Source organism: Magallana gigas, chromosome 5 (assembly GCF_963853765.1).
Source record: "Magallana gigas chromosome 5, xbMagGiga1.1, whole genome shotgun sequence".
Classification (NCBI taxonomy): domain Eukaryota; kingdom Metazoa; phylum Mollusca; class Bivalvia; order Ostreida; family Ostreidae; genus Magallana; species Magallana gigas.
The window spans coordinates 33,913,190-33,934,523 of record NC_088857.1 but is presented as its reverse complement, the minus strand read 5'-3'; the positions used below and the strand labels follow the sequence as shown (position 1 = coordinate 33,934,523).

Here is a 21,334-nt window from a genome sequence, read left to right as displayed (position 1 = left end):
CATACAACATTGGAAGTATAGAGGAAAAACTCACTACATACCCACAAGTATCTTCCCATTAGAGAATTTCTTAGATTTCAACACAGTCATTGGTTCAAATTTCCAAAGTAATCCCAGTGAAAAAAAGATATATCAAACAATTCTCTAAGTCAAGTACATGTACATCATTCTGGGGGTATAATGAATGAGAGAAACTGCACTATGCACTGCTGTAGACAATACTGCCCTGGGGTAATGTTGATTGAAAAAAGTGATCAGTAGATCTTATCTGCCATAAAGACTGCTTTGAAGTCTGGCCTTGTCAGATTACCTTAGTATAACAATTAAAACTTGTCAAAATGACATGACCGCATTCAGACATCAAGGTAGCGATCAATTACTGGGCTAGGAATGACAGAGACCAACACTGATCCTCTACAATACAATGACCTGTCCAAAAACATTACATGTTGGTATGTACTATGTACCATGCTGACTTGTGTTTATCTAAGCTGACATTTAATACTGTAATTAAACTAATCACTCATTGTACTGAGTGATCATCTTTTAAATTAATTATGCAATCTTTCTTCTTTAGGAATTAATCTGTTATAGAATGTATTTGCTTTTCTGAAATAAAAATAAAAATTTAAATGTCTATATATTAAAGGGGGAGTAATCAATTTAACTTAATCTTGTCCGAAAACTTATAAGTTATGCATACATTCATTCATTCTTTATTTCTTTAAGCTTTGCAGCTCATCAGATTTTACAAATTAAACATATTAAAGTACAGAAGTGGGTATTTTACAGGAGCCCCTATTACATTGTACATACATAAATATGAACAATTGACATAAGTAAAGGCGAAAAAGATAAAAAAAAGAACAACATCTACACTTAATTACATATATCGTTTCTTAATTTCATACTATAATAAATGCATACATGTTGTATTTTTGCCCCATTGGTCCGTTAACTTTAATTGTTAACAATGCAAAATGGGCACCTACTTCAAAATTTTTAAAGAATATAAACTTTTTCTTGAAGCCAGTGGTAAAAAATAACATGGAGCATATCAAAGAACCATATTTTGAGTAATTAAAATATCCTACAATTGAATTTCTGTGATCCAAATCTGTCCGGATTTTTCCAGATGTCCAAGAGCTTGGGTGTCCCAAAGTCCTCCTCATCCTCTCCACCAAGTCCAATATGTAAAAACCTCATCATAGATTCCCAAACAACACTCAAATAAAACGCTTGGTCTTTTTCACTTTCAGCAACAAGTCACACCATGAAAAAACTGTTTCGAATGAAATGAGCAGAATTTCTCTCACTCTGTACTTGTTACACAGTCACATTCCATACAACTAAATGCATCTCATTCCTTCGTGCACTGCCATTAAAAAAACCAAACATTTGTCATTGGCAATAATTTTTGTACTCATGCATAGCGGTACTTTTTTGTTGTTTTGGTGTTGATGTAAACACTCAGCCTCCAGTAAGTCCTGGTCAGGGCTAGGTACTGGTGACAGTTTGATGGCCCTGACCAGCACTCACCCAGCCAGCAAGACAATATGTCTCCTTTCATCTGCGTTATTAATAGACATCCCTGGTGTCCTCTCCTCCCCTTTGGACCATCATAAAAAGTAAATTTAGTAAGAAAACAAGCTCATCAATAAATGTACTGGGGGGGGGGGGGGGGGGGTGGTAATGCTTCGAGTGCATAAAACAAAAACAAGGACCTAGATTTTTGATTTTTTCTCAGAGGATTTTTAACAGTATATAGTGACCATTATTACCCCTTTTTGCATTATTATAAGTACATGTATTATCAATTACATAACCCAATTTGTGCAAATTTGTATTCAAAAGAAATTGTCAACAAAACACTTGAGAGGATCAAACTTGTCAAGCCATCATGTTATCGACAAAACAAAAACTAGAAAACAAATTCCACACAAATATTACGGTATAGACATCTTGCTGTTTGGAACATGTTTGTGTGAAAGATCCTCTTTTATCTAACAAACACTTAAGAATGTCAACTCAATGACAACAAAACCTAACTAGACTATTATTAAGTAACATAAGCTCTTCAATGAATCAATACAAGACCGGAATTGAACTCTGAATTACCTGTTCCAACTGTTTGCCGAGTTGATTGAGCCCCATTTTTTATGTTAACCCATTATAAACAGGGCAATTTCGAAAAAACAAACCTTTTAAAACACGCAGCCTGTTTTCTCTTTTTGAAAATTTATTAATATGCATTCTGTCCCTAAATATCAAAAAGAATGTTGACAATTTTCTTATAAATAATTCATAAATATATAAGGACAAGATGTTTTATGTGGTCTGAATATAGATGTTATTTAATTTGGACTTCATGCCTGCATACAAATCCAATTCTGAAAGATAGTTTAGGTAGGTTTTATAAACGCATGCTGGTAGCAAGGTACATGTACTTTGTACAAGGATTAACACTATGACCAACCGGGCAGTGTATTCTAGCTACGTGATTGATGGTACATGTGGCTGTATACACCTGCATGCTCATATTAGTCCCTTCTTCCAGGCCTAGCAGTACATTATTAATTTGTTACCCAGAGGTTAATGGCTTTTTCCCCTCCGAGGGGCACAATTAATTTACGCAAAATATTGGTCAACAGATTAATGACCTTGAAGCCTGTCAAAAGGAGGAAAACCTTGGCAGGAGAATTAGCTATGATTTTACTAACACAGAAGATTGGACAAGGCCAGAAAATTAACTGTGTGCATGGAACAATTTAGTAACTGAATCCCAAACCAAACAATCTTCTGCCTTATGTCAACAATTATGGTCCATCAAACACCAATGAACTCAAGAGCCAGCGTTAGAGCAGACGGCCCACTGAAGCAGAAGACTATGCAAGTACTGGTCATCAACCCCAGTAGACTTCAGGAGAAATCATCAATCAATCTATAAACTCACTGACTAAGACAAGAGTTGATACCCAGATCCATGCTTCATCCACAAAAAGGTTGACTCCAAGGTGAAGCAAAAGGTGAAGGAACAGGCAAGGCCTGTGTTCACAACTCAATCTGTTTGTGAAGATTATATCCTTGTATAGCAATAATGGAATTTTTCTGAGACCAAGGACACAAAACTCATTGATAAATTAGAAAAACTCATGCAATTATTTTTTATTTTTGGCTATGAATTTTTCTATTAAAACTATATGACCCTAATTTATTCTAAAAGAAGATAAATTAGGCACCTCAACCCTTCATACTTGTGGCATGCATGCAAACATGCATCAACTGATTACCAAATTACATAATGGCAAAGAAATGGCAGGTTCATGTTTTTGGATTGTTTGTAAAACAACATGGACAATGAATGGAAAGGAAAGACTGTTAAAAGGCTGTACTAACAAGATGTTTGGCACCATAAACCTGTCCCCCATGTCTGGACTGCTCATCCATCAACAATACCGTACTACCGTCAGTGACCACCGAACACTACAGTCCACAGTCCATCTCATCAATGGCAGGCTCAGGGCCTTGTAATACAACAAACATCATTGGCAGTTCTGCTAATTGCTGTATGAATATCAGTAATCAACATTATGATGTCAATTTCTCCGCAAACATTAAAAACTGCCATCACGTCAGAATTTCATGAAAATGTCAGTCTGTTTCTGTTTCATCCAAAAAGGAGAAAAAATTATCTAAAAACAAGTTTATCTTGCACAATTCCCACTATGTCATCTGTTTCTTTATGCATAAAACATGGCCTTTTTCTGCATAGGCATGCTCAAGGCACATAGCATATATATATAGTTTTTCAGCAAAAGTGGCCAAACAAAAAGTAGAGGGGCCTGAATTTGCTAGTACATGTACATTTATCTTAGAAAGAAAACAGGTATGTTTTTTTTTGAAAAGTGAAGCCTTTCCAACTCTTCCTGTTGGTATGACCTGTGTTCTGTCAGAATGCTTTTGTGAATCGTTATGAGGGCTCGATGGTGGCGGCCAATTTTAGACTGTATTAATTTTTTGGGGACGAAGAGTTCTGTATAATAGAACAGGAAAATACCAGGAACCCACATTGAAAACAGAAAAATTTATGGATTTTTCTTTACTGAATAATATATTAGTTATAGGTAAACAAATCATATCTTAACGTATTTAGTAGATCTGATGGTTAATTTGTTGACCAATGAGCCTCCTTAATATGTACCATATATCTGTACATGCTCTGTTTAATTCTGTTTCAATACCAGTATATGATATTCAACCAAAATTTACAATTCAATTCCTGTAGGTCTCAGAAAATTATTGTAATATGTAATGAAAATTAGTGATATTTTAAAAATACATTACACATGCATACAGTTATATATGTATAAGTGTATCAATTTTTTTTTATCACGATCTTCCCTATATTCCGTAACACATTAAACCATCTGATGTAGGCGGTGCTATTTCAATAGCTGTGCATTTATCTGTTGCATCTGGATATAGTAATTAATTAAATATACAGCAATTTTAAAGCTTGTTTTAAGAAATAAATGTCTTTGATACAGATGTACAGCTGTAGTAAATGTCTCGGATACAAAAATATTTGAATTCAAATGCAAGATCACACATTCTTTTAATTAGTTTTTGTTAAAATACCTTTATAAATGCAAATCAGCCAGCTAGTAACTGCAAACATTCAATTTCTCTTTTTCCTAGTTTTTCCATGACAAATACATGTATCACGAATAATGAACAATCTCACAAAGAAATCTGTGCCTACCTCCGCCAAGAACAAAGAAATCACGCAAAATTCAAACCTACAGCATTAAAATGAATCTTTTCATCTAAAAACTTAGTAAGAACATGGTAATAGATTTTTTATAAAACAATTCAGATCGAACTGATAAAGGTTTGAGATGAGGATCATCTTACACAGTGTTCAGGCCTGTCGGAGCAATGAACGCCCAGGGACACTAGGGTTTCTGTTGAGGCCGGAGGGATTTAACTTCACCCCACCCTAACATAACGCAGCAGGAGGGACCTCGAACTGAAGTGTAATAAGGCTGTCATACATTTAATGGAGCAATAATGTTCCTTTGCGTTTTGCATTGTTCTTGTCCACTCCCTTACCAAAAAATTAAAAAAAAAAAAAATGAAATACTAAAACTTCAACTTTTTTGTATTACTTAAGTAATCAGCCGCAATTTCACAACTTTACTTTACTTACATGTACCGGCGGCCTGTACTTAAGAGAGGTATATTACAGGAGTATTTCATGTAATCAGCTGCAATGTAGCTATTCTAAATTACTTACAAGTAATTAGGACAAGTGAGTCATTTCTATTCCTAAAAAAAAAACTAAGCTTCATGTTTTGTCAAGATGACATGGAAAAGTAGACAAACTTCAGCAGGAGGAAGAAATTTGCTTTTTGTATATTTTAGTGTATAATAAGAAACATTAATTTTAAAAAAGCAGAACAAAAAAAACCTTTTTCCCAATTAAAAAGGGCTTCTCCTTTATGGGCTATATTGAATCAGTACCTAGGGAGAAAGTAATAACATATATTGCTGCTGTTAACCTGAGATCATTCCATAAAGAAGTATTAAGCCAGAGTTGATATACAATATAAGAACTCAATAAGCCAGAGTTGATACATGTACACTGTAGAAACCTTGACTGTTAAATTGGTGGAGTGAAAAACTTTGATAAGAAGAACTATTTTCATTCTAAGCACTGACACTGGCTAAATATACTCTCAACGGGAGTCTTTCTATTTTAGAAAAGGAGGTTTATTGGAAAAAAGGATGTAACTATTTTAATTTGGAGATAACTCCCCAACTCTTCTTCAGTAGATGTGAACTCTGGCGCCGAGGTCTAGCTAGCTGATCGAGAGTTATTGATTCAGACAAGTGTGTTACTTTGTTCTATTGAATATTTAAAACAATTCACACATATACTGGAAAGTACTTGAGATTATGCTTCTATCAGCGAACTATACAATTAACCCCAAATTCCATCATAAGATTTTCTTTTCCTTTCTTTTTTTGGTGGGGTTGGGGGGAAGGGGAGTAGGGGAGGAGTATAAAGTTTGAAATTCACATTTTTTAAAATTTCTTCTCTCTATATATATATAACGGGTACAGTCAAACTTTGTTATCTTGAACTAGATGAGACTGTTTAAAAACTTCGAGATATCCAAGTACTCGAGATATCGAGGGTAAATACTTAAAAAATAACTGGTTGGGACTTACAAATCACTTCGACATATCTATTGTACCCAAGATATCAGTGTTTGAGACATAGAAGTTCAACTGAAAATTAATAATGTGTTTACCTAGTTTAAGAGACACTAATTCTCAGAATAACCTGTGATAAAATCTCATTTGTTGCCAAATCACTTTGGTATGCAAGAAATGTGGCACAAATCCTAAAAATAATTTAAGCAAGTTTGTAAATATGCTAATTAATTAACAATTAAAAGCCCAAAATTATTAGCAACTAAACAGAGACTCCACTCTCTGACCCCACAATCACAATCTATTGTTCTTGAATATATCGGCAGATTTTGTGGTGCGTAATCTAGGACCCAGATACTAATATTAGTATATTTACATACAAGCAGGTCTCTGGTATGATAACAATTCAAACCATGCATACATTGAATGGTAGTATCAAATATTGATCAGTTAATAAGATAAATGAACAGAAAAAAAACAAAACAATAAATCACTGAAATTTAAGCATGTAAGATCTTCTTCTCTTAAATTTCTTCTCATTACAACATGAAAACTCTTTTTTCAATGTATTCATTGTCAACTTATATAGAGCTCTACAATAAATGTAGTCTTCTTTTTTCCCACCTCCCTTAAATAAAATAGGTGGGGCAGCTAGGGCAACATTATTGCATAACCACTTAAATAATCTGGAGATAAAAAAATTGTATGAAAATTAAAACAAACAGTTTTTTAATCTAGTTTGTGAATTGATTACGGTACATGTAAAACAACTGATCAGCCTATCAAGATTAATGTTGTATTCATCAGTAACAACCAATGTCATATGAATTGTATCATTTATTTTCTCGCTTTGATGCATCTGTTAGAGTGTTGTATTACCGGTATATATTATAAGTATTAAATGTCCCAGGGATAACTTTGTTTGGGGGGGGGGGGGGTGTAGTGGGGAAGGGGGGGGGGGGGGGTTGAGGGAATATTTTGTTTGCAAGGGGGTCTAAGGCCTATTTTCTGAAGTTTTACTAAGTAAATTTTGTAAGCTTGAATTTTCCAAGGGAGGTGGTGGTTCAGACCCCCCCCCCCCCCCCCCCCCCCCCCCAATCTTCACTCTCTCTAGATCTGTACAGTTTACAGCTTTTGTATGGTACATAGTATTCTCTTCTCTTTTATTAAAAAACTTTTCCGGGTAAAAGAAATGCCATACATCATTTTAGGACTTACAGAACAAAGCCTATGTTTTTCAAGCATGTATTTACCTTTGGGTCGTCCTATTCCAAGGAAACTGTAGTGCCTTGCGACTTTTTTGTCCTCCTTTTTTTCTGAAGGAATAAAAATGAATTCTATAAAAAACTGGAAACATCTCAATACAAGGAAAATGTGTCTATAAACATCATAAAACTGTTTGTGCAATATTAAAATGGAAATTATTTTTAGACTTCCTTGTTCAATTAAAATAATAAACTGATAAAAACCACATCATTCTAAATTCAAGCTTATATGTCACCAATTTAAAAAAAAATACCTTTCAACCTATGAAAAGAACAAAAACTCTGACATTGCCAAGCTTTGATCACAAGTGTAAATACCAAAACAGTCATAAATTATAAAAGTAAGTCAGTAAAGAGGAAATAAATCAATTAAAAGACCTCCAGTAACTTTAAAAGGTATTTTCACTGTCACTCTGACCCCAAAATCTGTGTCCACCCAAAATTCATTACTGATCATGCATTTTAAACAAATGACTTATACATAAAGAAAGACATGAAATTAAAAGGAAACTAGAACTGTCCTAATGGGACTAATACCCCCGCTAGGCTAATTTCAAATGGGACAAATAATTGAATTAAATAATAATTAAGGTTTGGAACATATACAAAAAAAAAAATTCTAGAATTGTAAAAAAAAAAAAAATAGTTAACAAAGAAAAATTAAAATCAAAATTGTCAGAATTTCACTGTAAATACATATCTATAACAGTAATACATTTACAAATGTATGTATTTGATGATATATTTTTTTAATTTAATTGATTTAAAGAAAAACCAACAAAATGACAATAACCCCTCCCTTTGCAGTGAATAGATATACCGGTAGCAAAGCAATGCTCTTCTGTTGATAAGACTTTCAATATCTTTCTAATAAGAGTCTTGACAGATGCAATTAGTTGTTTCAAATTTTCCCCACTTTCTCCTATGGCACAATTGAACTCCATATCAGAAAATTGATCCCTTAAACTCCCAAAACATTACCATAATTACCATACTATGTAAAAATATGTAAAAAAGAAAATTTAATATTGCAAACAATTTTAAAATTGCCAAAACACTACAATCATATCAGTAATTTTGAATTTCGTTTAAATTAATGTCCAATAGGGTCACTTCATCAAATTACTTGACAAATAAATTTAAACAACCTCTAAAAATAGTTTAACTTCTTTATTAATAATTATATTATTTATTTCCTTATAATGATAGACCTTTTGGTTTACATGAAACAGTTTTAAAATAGCCCCAAAACCATCACCCATTTTACAGATTATCAATTTCCCCTAAACACATGCTCCATCTGAACCATGGCTCAGATAATGGCTCCCTTGGGACAAATGAATTCAGCCACACTTGTCTTTGATGTTCTCATTAGCTCCTAAGAATTTATCATTGACAAACAAAAACTTTGCATTGTCAGTTGATAGAATACTTATAAAAAATAATTTTTTTTATTAATTAAGACATAAAGACAAAAAACTCCATCTGGATGTATTTATATAAATACATTTTAGAGTGTTTTCTATTAATTAATTAATAAAATCTGTAAGGATTACCTCCCTTACTTTTCAACATTAGTGTACAATATATAGAGTAAGGAAAATGAAAACTGTCATAAAATCATTAAATCTTGTCTGATCTTAAAAAAAATTGCAGGTGCACATCTTCAGATGGTGTTCAACATATGTACAAATTTTCAAATTGTTCCATGCAGTAATAAAAAATTCTATAGGGGGGACAAAGTTGCGTCTACAGACAGACGGACGGACAGACAGACGGACAGACGGACGGACAGACAGACGGACGGACACACATTAGGCTATTTATTGGGTTCGTCAAGTCCAAGTTCTGTTGGATATTGCTTATTGGATATGAAAAAACCGTACATACGAGAGTGTAGTTTTTGGGTTGTAACTGTTTTAATCTAATTGGGTAAATATATTTAAGTGTCCACATTTATTGAATTTATTTTTTATTTTTCTTTATTCATTCCAAATCAATGCTTGTTTTATTGTTTGTAGGTATATTGTGACAAAACTGCAAATGTTTTGTGTGAGGCAAACTATTTTTTTGTGAAGTTGTTTTGCTAAGATAAAAAAATATTATTTCCTTCTACAATTTTGCTTCCTACTGAAAAGCATGTTATTCATTACAAGAAAACTAAGCAAGTCTTATGATAAAGTCCCATTCATATTTGATACAAACAAGTAGCCAACAGGTATTCTACTCCTGTCCAGCTTCTCTTGGTTACCTGTATCCTATCAATGTAAATACAACCCAACAAGAATTAGAAACCTGTCCAAATCTTCTTGATTACTTATTTTCCTTAAATGGAATGCAACCTAATAAATATTGGACACCTGTCCAAATCCTCCTGGCTATCTTTCTTTCTTAACTGGAATACGACCCAATGAAAATCGGACACCTGTCCAAATCCTCTTGGTTACCTGTCTTCCTTCAATGGAATACAACCCAATAGAAATAAGAAACCTGTACAAATCCTCCTGGCTACCTTTCTTCTCCAATTGGCATACAACCCAACAATAATTGGGCACCTGTACAACTGTTCTTGGCCACCTTTCTTCCTTAACTGGCATACAACTCAAAAAGAATCGGACACCTGTCCAAATCCTCCTGGCTATCTTTCTTCCTTTACTGGATTACAACCCAACAAAAGTCGGACACTTGTCCAAATCCTCTTTTTTAATTTTTTATTCCTTTACTGGAATACAACCCAATAAAAGTTGGACACCTGTCTAAATCTTCTTGGTTACCTTTCTTCCTTTACTAGAATACAACCCACTAAAAGTTGGACACTTGTCCAAATCTTCTTGGTTACCTTTATTCCTTTACTGGAATATAACCCAACAAAAGTCGGACACTTGGTTACCTTTCTTCCTTTACTAGAATACAACCCAATAAAAGTTGGACACTTGTCCAAATCTTCTTGGTTACCTTTCTTCCTTTTCTGGAATATAACCCAACAAAAGTCGGACACTTGTCCAAATCCTCTTGGTTACCTTTCTTCCTTTAATACTAGAATACAACACAATAAAAGTTGGACACTTGTCCAAATCTTCTTGGTTACCTTTCTTCCTTTACTGGAATATAACCCAACAAAAGTCGGACACTTGTCCAAATCCTCTTGGTTACCTTTCTTCCTTTAATACTAGAATACAACACAATAAAAGTTGGACACTTGTCCAAATCCTCTTGGTTACCTTTCGTCCTTTACTGGAATATAACCCACTAAAAGTTGGACACCTGTCCAAATCCTCTTGGTTACCTTCCTTCCTTAACTATAATACAACTCAACAAGAATTGGACACGGTCCAAATCCTGTAGGTAACCTATTTTTCTCTAATTGAAATACAACCCAACAAGATCTGGACACCTGGCTCTCCAAATCCTCTTTGTTACCTATCTTCCTTAAATGATATATAACCTAACAGATATTTGGAACATCTGTCGGCATTTTTCTTCAATATCTGTTCTCCTGCATTAGAATATAACCCAATCAGTAGAGGGCATTTATATAGCCCTTGTTTTGTACTGAAGATTCCTAATTAAATACGAGGAATGTATAACCACATTGAATCACAAGAAGCAAATCTCACGAGATTTTAACATTTCGTTTTTATTTTTCAAAAAACAATTGGCATTCATAAGCATTATAAGCATTAAATAGTTCAAATATTTTTTGAACACTGCATATCTGGTCTAGAAACCTTTACAAATATCAATTTATGATAGGTCAAGGTACATGTACCATCATTTTGCAACTACCTGGCTGTTATGCAAATGACAATTTAGCAATTAACAATTTTTCTAAGCATGGATCTTAAATAATTGCAACATGGCCACAGTTCAAGAAAATTCAAGCAATATAATGAAAATATTTTGTCCACAAACCTTCAATTCATCTACCACAAAGTATATGTAATTACCAAACTAAGAGGTGCCAACTTTCTTTTGTTTTTATCTTCAAAACACAGAAAGATAATAATCTAGGCTTTGATACAAAGGTATATTTATGACAAAGGGCAAACGGTGTCTTAAATAAATCAAGTGCTTAGTTACAAAAATTGGCAATCAGTTCCTTTAATAAAAGAAGTTCTCATCAAATGAAGAAAATCCATGAAAATACTACAAATAATTTTATACTACCATACTGCTAAATAAATTGCAATCTTGCAATAATTTGACTTGATCAAACAAAATTCTCATCAAATGTCCAATTAAATGAAAATGTACTTTTGAATGATAACATTCTCAAACTGATTACATCCTTTCTAAAAAGATACAATGCATGTCTTTCTCACAATAAAAGAAATTACCATTGATTCAATTTCAGTGAAAAGTATGGTAAACGGTGATGAAAATGAAAAAAAATTGTCTCAAAACTAAAAAAATAAAAATTCACTGTAATAAGAGCAAGGAGGAAGATGAAAACAAACATCATTACATAATTAAGTTTTGCTGTAGATTTTAGATCCAAAAACTGTCAAGGTGGTTTTATTTTTTATTTTCTAGTTTTTTTTTGTTTTTTTTTGGGGGGGGGGGGGGGGGGGGCAGACTCCACACTTTCTTCTTTAGAGTTTCCCATAGCTTATTATATTAGCTCTGCTTTCCTCTATTTACATATTGCAAGTTATTCTTCCTGGAGTGGTGTTCGAGATCAGACATTCTCTGAAATATTCCTTAACCTCCTCCAGTTCAGCCTCCGTCCATTTCATTCATGCTGCAATGAAACAAATTTGTACGTCACATAAAATATGTTAATTAAATAAAGATAGAAAATAAAATAACTCAAATCATATCTTAACAAGGACTGAAACACACACTTGGCCTCATTTACAATTAATTACTTTGCACACAAAGTTTGACTGATAATATCCTGTTTGGATGGAGTTTGAAATTAGAAAAGTTAATTGAATTAATAGATTAACTCAAATCAGTCATGTGGTATGATATGAAGAAAAAAATATTTACTAGATGAAGGTTTTCTTTCCTCGAAGTGATGTATTCTCTTATTCATCTTCCTGTATGTCTTCTTCCTCTATCACTACAAGAAAGTTTTATTCAATTAATTGCAACTGAAAAGTGCTTTTTTCCCAATTTATCAAGTTCCAGAAACCAAATTTTCAAACACCTTTACAACAAACGGTTTACATCTAACTGTTCATCAAAGGAATATAATTATGATGGTGTAAACAAGCAAGCAGTAAAAAAATGTTCATTACAATTTTTTTCCTTTGTCTGCATTCACACTGAAATATTAAGAAAATTAAATACAGGAATCCATTTCTCAAAACTTTTGAAATAGCAAATTAATGTGCTTTTCACTTGAAGATAACATGCATTAAGATGTTTCTAAGAAAAGAAAAAAAAGCACAAAAAATATTACATACACTTACTTTTTTCCATCAAGGAACGTGCTCCTGGCCACCAAACACCCCCATCCAGGAGAAGAGCTACAGTATCTCCTGAAATACAAAGAAATCGATTAAAAAAAATTTCATAAGGCTTGATCATTGTGTCATGCTTCTGCTTAAATTCAAGCCAAGGTTACATTCACTATTTATTTGATGTACACCTGTCAGTGTTCTAACCATAGAAACCAAACTTCTTGTTTCTTTATGGCCATTTAATCTAGAGTTTAAAATGCAAACACACAAATACACATGAATTTACAAGTGTAAGATACCAACAATCATAGCAGCTTGGTCCTCACAACACGCTACCGCCATGTTCTTTACCTTCAATTTACTACAGAAAGTAAAATATTTAATGTGGCACGTATCATTATATGCTCTTACCTTAAAATTAGCACATCTTTTGTTCTCTTGGTAGTTGATCCACCTGTGCATAATAAAAATGCAAATATATTTCTATATTTATCTCACTTTCATAAATAATATAGTTTTTAATATATAGCCTGGTATAGTGTTAAATCTAGGATTTGAAAAGGGCATGTTAAATAATGGTGAAAAGGGCACTTTTCTCTGCGGTAAATATTATAAAACCTTGAAAGAGGCACCTTTTTTTGCGGTAATATTATAAATCATTAATCCTTAGAAACAAGTGTATTTTAAGGAAAATTTTGCATCGTAATCAAATGTGACCTCAAGATCTGTAATGAAACAATATTATTGTACAAAAAATGATTTGCTTTTGCATTCACATATTAAGTGTTATTCAATATTTTATTTTCATTTTTTTTCTCTCTTAAATTGATTTACATTTATTTTCATCCCTTAGAACAGTCTGACTAGTTTTAAAGTATAATGCATTAAAAATTCTTTATTTCATTTAGGCTATATGTAAACTTGAACACATCTGTATCCAGTAATGAATCATAGGACATGTATAATGTAGACAATATTCTCTTTTTAGACAATATTCTCTTTTGAGAAGTAGACAGGCATAGCATGAGTGTAGACTATGCCTGTCCACTTCTCAATCAAAAGAAAATAAGTAGACAACTGATGGTAAAATTATTAAACCCTTTTTACCACAGAAATTTGGATATTGAAATTGTTATTTTAGGGTTTTTAAAAATCAAGTGGCATTAAAATCTGCAAAACAATATTGCAATCTTTTATTATGAATTAATTAAGTTTTTGCATTCTTCAAGAAGTGTAGTTACGTTTTTTGGGAAACAGAGAAAATTCTGGTTAATCTGACGATACTTAAAAGCTTAGAAAAGAATAGGAAAACTTCACATCTAGTTTTTTATTAAAATGTTTCTTTAGTCAAACCATGGTTTTAGATGCCTCGGTGTTGAAATTTCAAATTATCTCCATAAAATATATTCTTTTGTGTTAATTCTATTTTTTAGATAACCTTACGATGTCTCAGTGTTAATCTAGCTTGTACAATTAGCCTACTAATTTCAAGGAGATAATACAGTTGTTATTTATCAAATTATTGCACCAGTAATTAGGTGTCAAATCACCCATTTAACAGGACAGCTGTGTATACCCCCTCAGCTTGGGCCTCTCTTTAGTGTTTAACTGTATTGTCTATTGTCTCAGGTCACTCGTGCGTGAAGTCCAGCAAGTTCGGGTTTAACTTTGCAAAAAACAGAGGCTAGGACAATGGTGGTTTTGAATTGAATTTACTTTCAATAAAAAGGGCATCCGCTATTCAATGTATGTTAAGACGATCAAGACAGAGGAAATTCGAAATACACATAAGTCCTTTTATTACTATAATTATCCGAATGTAGTTCAAAATTGATTAATAAAGTAAAATATCCTTATGTTTGACAAAATGTATCAAAGCAAGACTTATTTTCAAAGTGTGAATAAATCAAGAAACTTACTTTTTGGATCTTGACCTCGTGCTCACTATGCCTTGCAGACGCCATTGTTGTTGTGTGTGATATCAAACGCTTGAAAGAACAAGATTAACGGAGGTTGCTTTTCGGAACTCTCGGGAGTTACTATGACCGCAGCTTAGTTAAATTTAGTGTTCCGAAAGTATGATATAGAAGCGAATACATGGTGCGTCCATAGAAGCAACTTTTTCAGACACTTTATTGGACAAGTCGCAGTGTCTAAGTTTAGTTGGGTACTAACTTTCATGTACCCAATTAAGGCATTTTAAGTAGATTAAGCGACACTTCCTCTTGGGTATACCCAATAAGAAAAAAGTACCCAATTAGTACCAATTAAGTATAAAAAGAACCCAATACATGCACTCTCGTAAACACGGACAGACGGACAGGGTGAAACCAATATACCCCCCTAAACTTCGTTTGCGGGGGTATAAAAAGCGATACATGCAACCCTAGCACTGCAAATTTTTATTTTTTTGGGGGGGCCAGTATAATATGGCAGTGTTTAAAAAACAAACAAATAAATAACTTCAATATAACTAACAAAAATAAAGAAGGGAAAGTAATCAAATTTTTTAAAATTTATTTCTCAAAAACTAGCTTATTAAGGATTTTTTGTCATTTTATTTTAAACAATTTTTGATAAAATTGGTCATACAATCAAGGTTATACTAAATACAGGGAAATATTTATCCCCGTTTTATTTTTTGCCCCCCTGTACCCTGTTGTCAATGGGCAAATTGAAGACTAGATTAATTTTAATGTCTAAAATGATCTCTCTTTATACACAGCTGTGCTATAATTCAAGACAGGCAAAACTGTTTGCAAGTGTAGAAGGGGGAAAATTACATGAGGCAAAAATAACTGTGTATACAGAATGATTTTATCTCTAAAAGACATATAATACTTCAAATAAATTGTGACTGAACAAACATGGCAATATAATTTTATATGGCTTCTTACCTCTGCGCTTGACCACTGGCTTATTGGGGACATTTTGTCCCATGGAAAAAGTCACTGATCTTTTGACTCCCTTGAAAATTTGCAAGCGGTTTTGCTTGACAAACGGTGAGTTGTAATCCATGATGATAAGTAGTTCGTCTTTCTGTCACTATCCTTTTAAAAATTCCCTAGGAAAAATAAAATCCAACACCTGTTTATTTAACCTGAGGATCCAGGGTTCAAATGTGAAGAATTACTAGCGAAAATGTAACAACTTGGAATTTCTTTCTTGTTCAAAATTCATCTTCAAAGAACACCAAAGTCTAAATGTAAGCAAGGTGTGGTAACCACTATTCATGAACTGGGGTGATACATCAGGCTGCGCATGAGTTTCAGGAGTAATCCATCAAACATTTTAAAAATCCATTCTCTTTTAGCCCATCTTACAAACAAGGGAGTTTTACATGTAGTGCAGAACCCCAACAGCTAACCACCACAGCACAAGGATCAGTCAGGGATTCTTAGGTAATGCTTCGACTTTACGTGATGATTGATCCCCTATTTATAAATTCACTACAGAGACCCCAGAATATCGAACCAAACCATTGTATACATTACCTATAGAATACAGATATATAAAGTACACATGTAATACAAATAAAATGTATCTACACCCCAAGTATTCCCGTACACTGACTATCAGGTAATGTAACGCCAATGTGCATGTATCTGCAAGAGCTCTCAACAATATTCTCCTCCCGTAACAGCTGGTGATAGATTTCTATTGTTTTTGTCCCACCCAAAATGATAATTTGGAGAATAAACTCCCAACAGATCAGATGCCTGCCCATACAAAAAAAAAGCACTAAAAAGTTATACCTATGAGCCCTTAAAAAAGTTACAAAAAAGTCATAACTAAGTTAGCACAATTTGGAACCATCTGATCAATTATGGTTCCAAATTAGCATCAAAAAGTTATACCTATATTGTAACTTTTTGCTTAAGTACAAAAAAGTCATAACTAGAGTGTAACTATTGACAATTTATTTTTTTCATAAAAATAAATAGGTATAAAAAAGTTATCAAAAAGTTATAATAAAGTTATCATTTAGGTACAAAAAAGTTACAAATTAAAGTTACAGAAAAGTTATCATTTAGGTACAGAAAAGTTATAGATGTAGGTACAGAAAAGTTATACATATAGTTACAGAAAAGTTATCATTTAGGTACAGAAAAGTTATACGTATAGTTACAGAAAAGTTATCATTTAGGTACAGAAAAGTTATAGACGTAGGTACAGAAAAGTTATACATATAGTTACAGAAAAGTTATACATATAGTTACAGAAAAGTTATCATTTAGGTACAGAAAAGTTATAGATGTAGGTACAGAAAAGTTATACATATAGTTACAGAAAAGTTATCATTTAGGTACAGAAAAGTTATAGATGTAGGTACAGAAAAGTTATACATATAGTTACAGAAAAGTTATCATTTAGGTACAGAAAAGTTATAGATGTAGGTACAGAAAAGTTATACATAAAGTTACAGAAAAGTTATTGTTTAGGTACAGAAAAGTTATAGATGTAGGTACAAAAAAGTTATCATTTAGGTACAGAAAAGTTACACAGAAAAATTACAGATGTAGGCAAAAAATATCTATCTGTATCATAAACTTCAGATAAAAAAAACCCCCAGGTACATGTACAGGTGTTATACTGATGAAAAAAAAGTCCCTAGTGTTGACATGAACTTTTCATCAAATTGTTTTTGCTCTTGAATAGGAATTTAAAATCATATCTGTTCATGTGAGCAGAAGAACACAATTAAGTCAATGTTTATGTTAATCAATATGTTTACTGAATTATATTTACATCTAATGAGTATGCTTTCCTCCATTTCTTATGGAAACTTATAGTTAACGCCTTGTTTAACGATTGGTCGAAACCTATAATGACCTTAGAAAAATCATTGAAATAGTCAGGATATCAATGCAGACTCACATTCCCATTGAAGACAATTTGGCTGTTTCTTTTAGCTAACGTACTGATGCACATTAAAAATAATATAGTAAATTTAACTTACTCTTTACAAACAATTTATTAATTTGTTAAAAGAAAGATGTAAATATAAACAATATAACTTTCTTTGACGATTCATGCAGGTAATGAAGGGAGCAATGATTGCAGAAAAAATTTACATAACTCGCTAATGCGGGTAATGTATTTTTTCTGCAATGTCGCTACATTCATATCCCGCATATGTCACCAAAAAAGCATTTTATTGTTTACATAATTATCTCAAATCATTACAGACCCTATATGCAAGTTTTTTAAATAAAGCAATAATCTAACATAAAACCATTTGGGATTACATGTGTGTCTAATGTTCTTGCTAAATTTGAATAGAAAGTTTGAAAAACATTATTTTGTAAACCAAAATTTGACCAAAACCTTCATAATTAAAGCATGTTTTAGGTTAAATTCCTAACATATACTAGCATGATTTTGTTCCAAACATACTAGTATGATTTTTAAAACAGTCCTGGTTCTAGATGATACCAATGACCTGCAGTAATTTATCAGCAAACAACTGGATCTGTTTCTTGAATCTGTTGAACTTCCTAAAATGTATAAAAAAGAATGTTTCATTATGGCAATTTCTTACTACATGTACTTTCATTGTAACTGTTAAAATCCTTGACAACTACCTTATACTTAAAACAGAAAATTATATAGCATACCAAGTTGAATATATATGTGACCAGCACCTGGCAGGTGAAAACTGGTTTCTGTTTACATGGCTGCATGTATTTCTATGGGAACGGTTGCTCTTGCATATGATCTCTTTCATAGTATTATCCTCGTCCTCCATTAATCTTAAAGAAGGCAATAATATTTAAAACATGATACTGTTTGACAATTTTCAATATATGTAGCATAAATTATTATTAAATATCAGTAAAACTTTTATATTCTCTGTTGACCTAGTACTCCCCCCCCCCCCCCCTCTAAAAAAAAGTCAACATTGATACAGCATGCAGTTGCCATTATATTCTCAGATTTACAATAATTCATTTACTAAAAGATATACATAATATATGGTTAAAAATTTAAAATCTGTATATCTTTACTTAATAGACACACACACTTACTTTTTTCATCTTGTATTAATGATGTATCTTCAATCTGGTGTACAGTCTGCTAGCTGGACTTGGTTGGGATTTTTTCTGCAATATACAATGATACTCCTTTTAAAAGAGTCGGCCATAATTTGATTACATATAGAATGTACATCACTAGATATACATGGCTGCATAGACTTTGATATAGATGATAAAATTCCAAATGAAATATTCCAAATGTAATTCATTTCTAAGTGCAAAGCAATAATATAGAAATTGAGATAAGCAAACACAAATGAATTATTTAAAATGACTTGTTTGTACATCAGACTTACCCTGAATGGAAATGGTCATCCACAACTAAAGCCATATCATCCAGGTCTTAAGCATGTCTATCTTTATGAAACCACTGCTTGCAGTTTCATTACTACATACAACACGCTGTGATTCTGCATATTTCTTGAAAAAATCAGGAAAATCTTCACAACAACTCCTGTCTTCTTTGCCCATTTCAAAATTTGATGGCGGAATGGCAATTGTCCAATCAGAATTCACGAAAGTCAAAGTTTGAAATTTTGGCCAATCACGATACAGTCACGATTAATACCGGGATAAATCTTTAAAATTTATTTTGGTTAAAAAACAATATTATTTACTTAATATTATCTTAAGAATTTTGCATTTAATTGAAACAAATTTTAGTAATATTTTCTTTCCTTACAACCTGTTAGTTTAGTAACCGATCATCAAAACTCGGCATTTCCGGTCTCAAGAGCCGCCATTTTGAATAATTTGAGGGAATTTTAAAAACTAAATCAATTTAAATACCAATGCATTTTTACAATTGATGAATATGTAAAACCGAAAATTATAACACCTTATTTAAATAAAACATGTTTCCCAAAGTTTATAACACAGTCCTTATAGCTATGTGCTGTTATAAATTACGATGAGAGATAGGCTTGTACTGGGAAAACATACAGATGGAAATAACAGTACTGTTCTTTGTTAACAGCATGTCTATTAATGAAATATGTGAATAAATATGATGAACCCATCTCATAATAACAAACAATGCTACCACCCCTCCCCAGCCCCCCCCCCCCCCTTTCTTCGCATGCATTCGATGTCGTGGGAAAATTCTGAATCAATTTCTAGAAATCTGCTCTATTCCTTTCTTCATGGGGTAGGCCATGAAAAGTTGGAAAAATTTTCAGTGATAATATAAAGTTGATGCTACCCCTTAGTATTTAACAGTGTTTAAACGAAATCGTAATATGTCTAATGATGTTCAAGAGACCGATAACAAAATAATGCTTGCAGGAGCAAAATAAAAAATGTCTGCTGGTCAAAACACACACATCAACTTTTTATCTTAAACAAACATCAGTGTCATCACAGCACGGACTAAGCATGACCTCTTTAGACACCCTTTACTGTTAATCTGGGATGTGTGTGCGTTCAGGCGGAAAGTGATTTCCTGTTTCTGCCTTATAAAAACAATAAAATTTTGGACAGGTGTTTGTGTTGCAATTGATGGACTGGATTCCCGTTATAATGGTTATGTCATTGTTTTCAAACAAATCTTAGTGATTTTACTACCCAGTGTGTGATCAACCTACATCTACCCCCCCCCCCCCCCACTTATCGTGATTTTTATAAAAAAAAACAAAGATATAACGATATTTTATATTAGTTTTTAGATTTATTGTGATAAAAGTCTACTTTAGACTTGAACCTCTTGGATAAGATTCTCTTAAATTTTTAGTGTAAAAATGACAAAGTCCAAACACATTCACAAATTGACTAAGTTCAATGTAGGTACATTTTAGTTATACTGAAAAGTTTCTAAGTTCAATGTAGGTACATTTCAGTTATACTGAACATTTTCTAAGTTCAATGTAGGTACATTTCAGTTATACTGAAAAGTTTCTAAGTTCAATGTAGGTACATTTTAGTTATACTGAAAAGTTTCTAAGTTCAATGTAGGTACATTTTAGTTATACTGAAAAGTTTCTAAGTTCAATGTAGGTACATTTTAGTTATACTAAGAAATTTCTAAGTTCCATGTAGGTTCATTTTAGTTATAGGGCAAAAAGTTTAAGTCCAATCTAGGTACAAAAAAGTTATAACTTTTATGTGCCTAAATCTTAGGTACATAAAAGTTACACTTTAGTTACAGAAAAGTTATGACTAAGTGTAACTTTTTTTTGTATGGGTGTATATTAAAAGATTACAGGTATCTACAATAGCCTGTTTAATGAACAATTAAATTGAATGTTATTCATGAAGTCAACCTTATTTGTAAAATTATGACATATATCAAACTCACTCCTACCTTTTAAAATAAATCCCAGCCTTAATAAGTGAAAAAAGTTCTGGTTTTTTCTTCAAATATAAATACCTTCTGTTCACCACAGGTAAGAGCTAACGATTAATGATT

At 32.5% G+C, this 21,334-nt stretch overlaps 1 protein-coding gene and 1 long non-coding RNA gene across 7 annotated transcripts in view; both read right to left on the bottom strand.

The window, feature by feature from the left end:
• Positions 1 to 21,334, bottom strand: part of LOC105338930 (rho family-interacting cell polarization regulator 2) — a 45,493-nt gene that overhangs the window by 19,010 nt on the left and 5,149 nt on the right. For 3 of the 5 annotated variants that reach the window (XM_066084664.1, XM_066084663.1, XM_066084665.1), the window contains 2 exons: positions 15,790 to 15,956; positions 7,473 to 7,535 (listed from right to left, as the gene is read on the bottom strand). In XM_066084664.1, the coding sequence (XP_065940736.1) occupies positions 7,473 to 7,535; positions 15,790 to 15,910 (184 nt within the window). In that variant the 5' untranslated portion in view covers positions 15,911 to 15,956. Of the gene's footprint in view, positions 1 to 41; positions 106 to 1,094; positions 1,514 to 7,472; positions 7,536 to 15,789; positions 15,957 to 21,334 lie in introns of those variants that run through there. The other 2 variants (XM_011444246.4, XM_011444247.4) reach the window with 2 other exon arrangements.
• Positions 11,102 to 15,243, bottom strand: LOC117688699 (uncharacterized). 2 transcript variants are annotated; one of them, XR_010714160.1, is made up of 6 exons: positions 14,812 to 15,243; positions 13,304 to 13,346; positions 12,902 to 12,970; positions 12,728 to 12,754; positions 12,477 to 12,549; positions 11,102 to 12,225 (listed from the first exon to the last, which is right to left on the bottom strand). It is a non-coding gene; the product is annotated as an uncharacterized lncRNA (long non-coding RNA). The 2 variants fall into 2 exon arrangements; XR_010714161.1 differs by lacking the exon at positions 12,728 to 12,754 and having other exon boundaries at positions 14,812 to 15,242.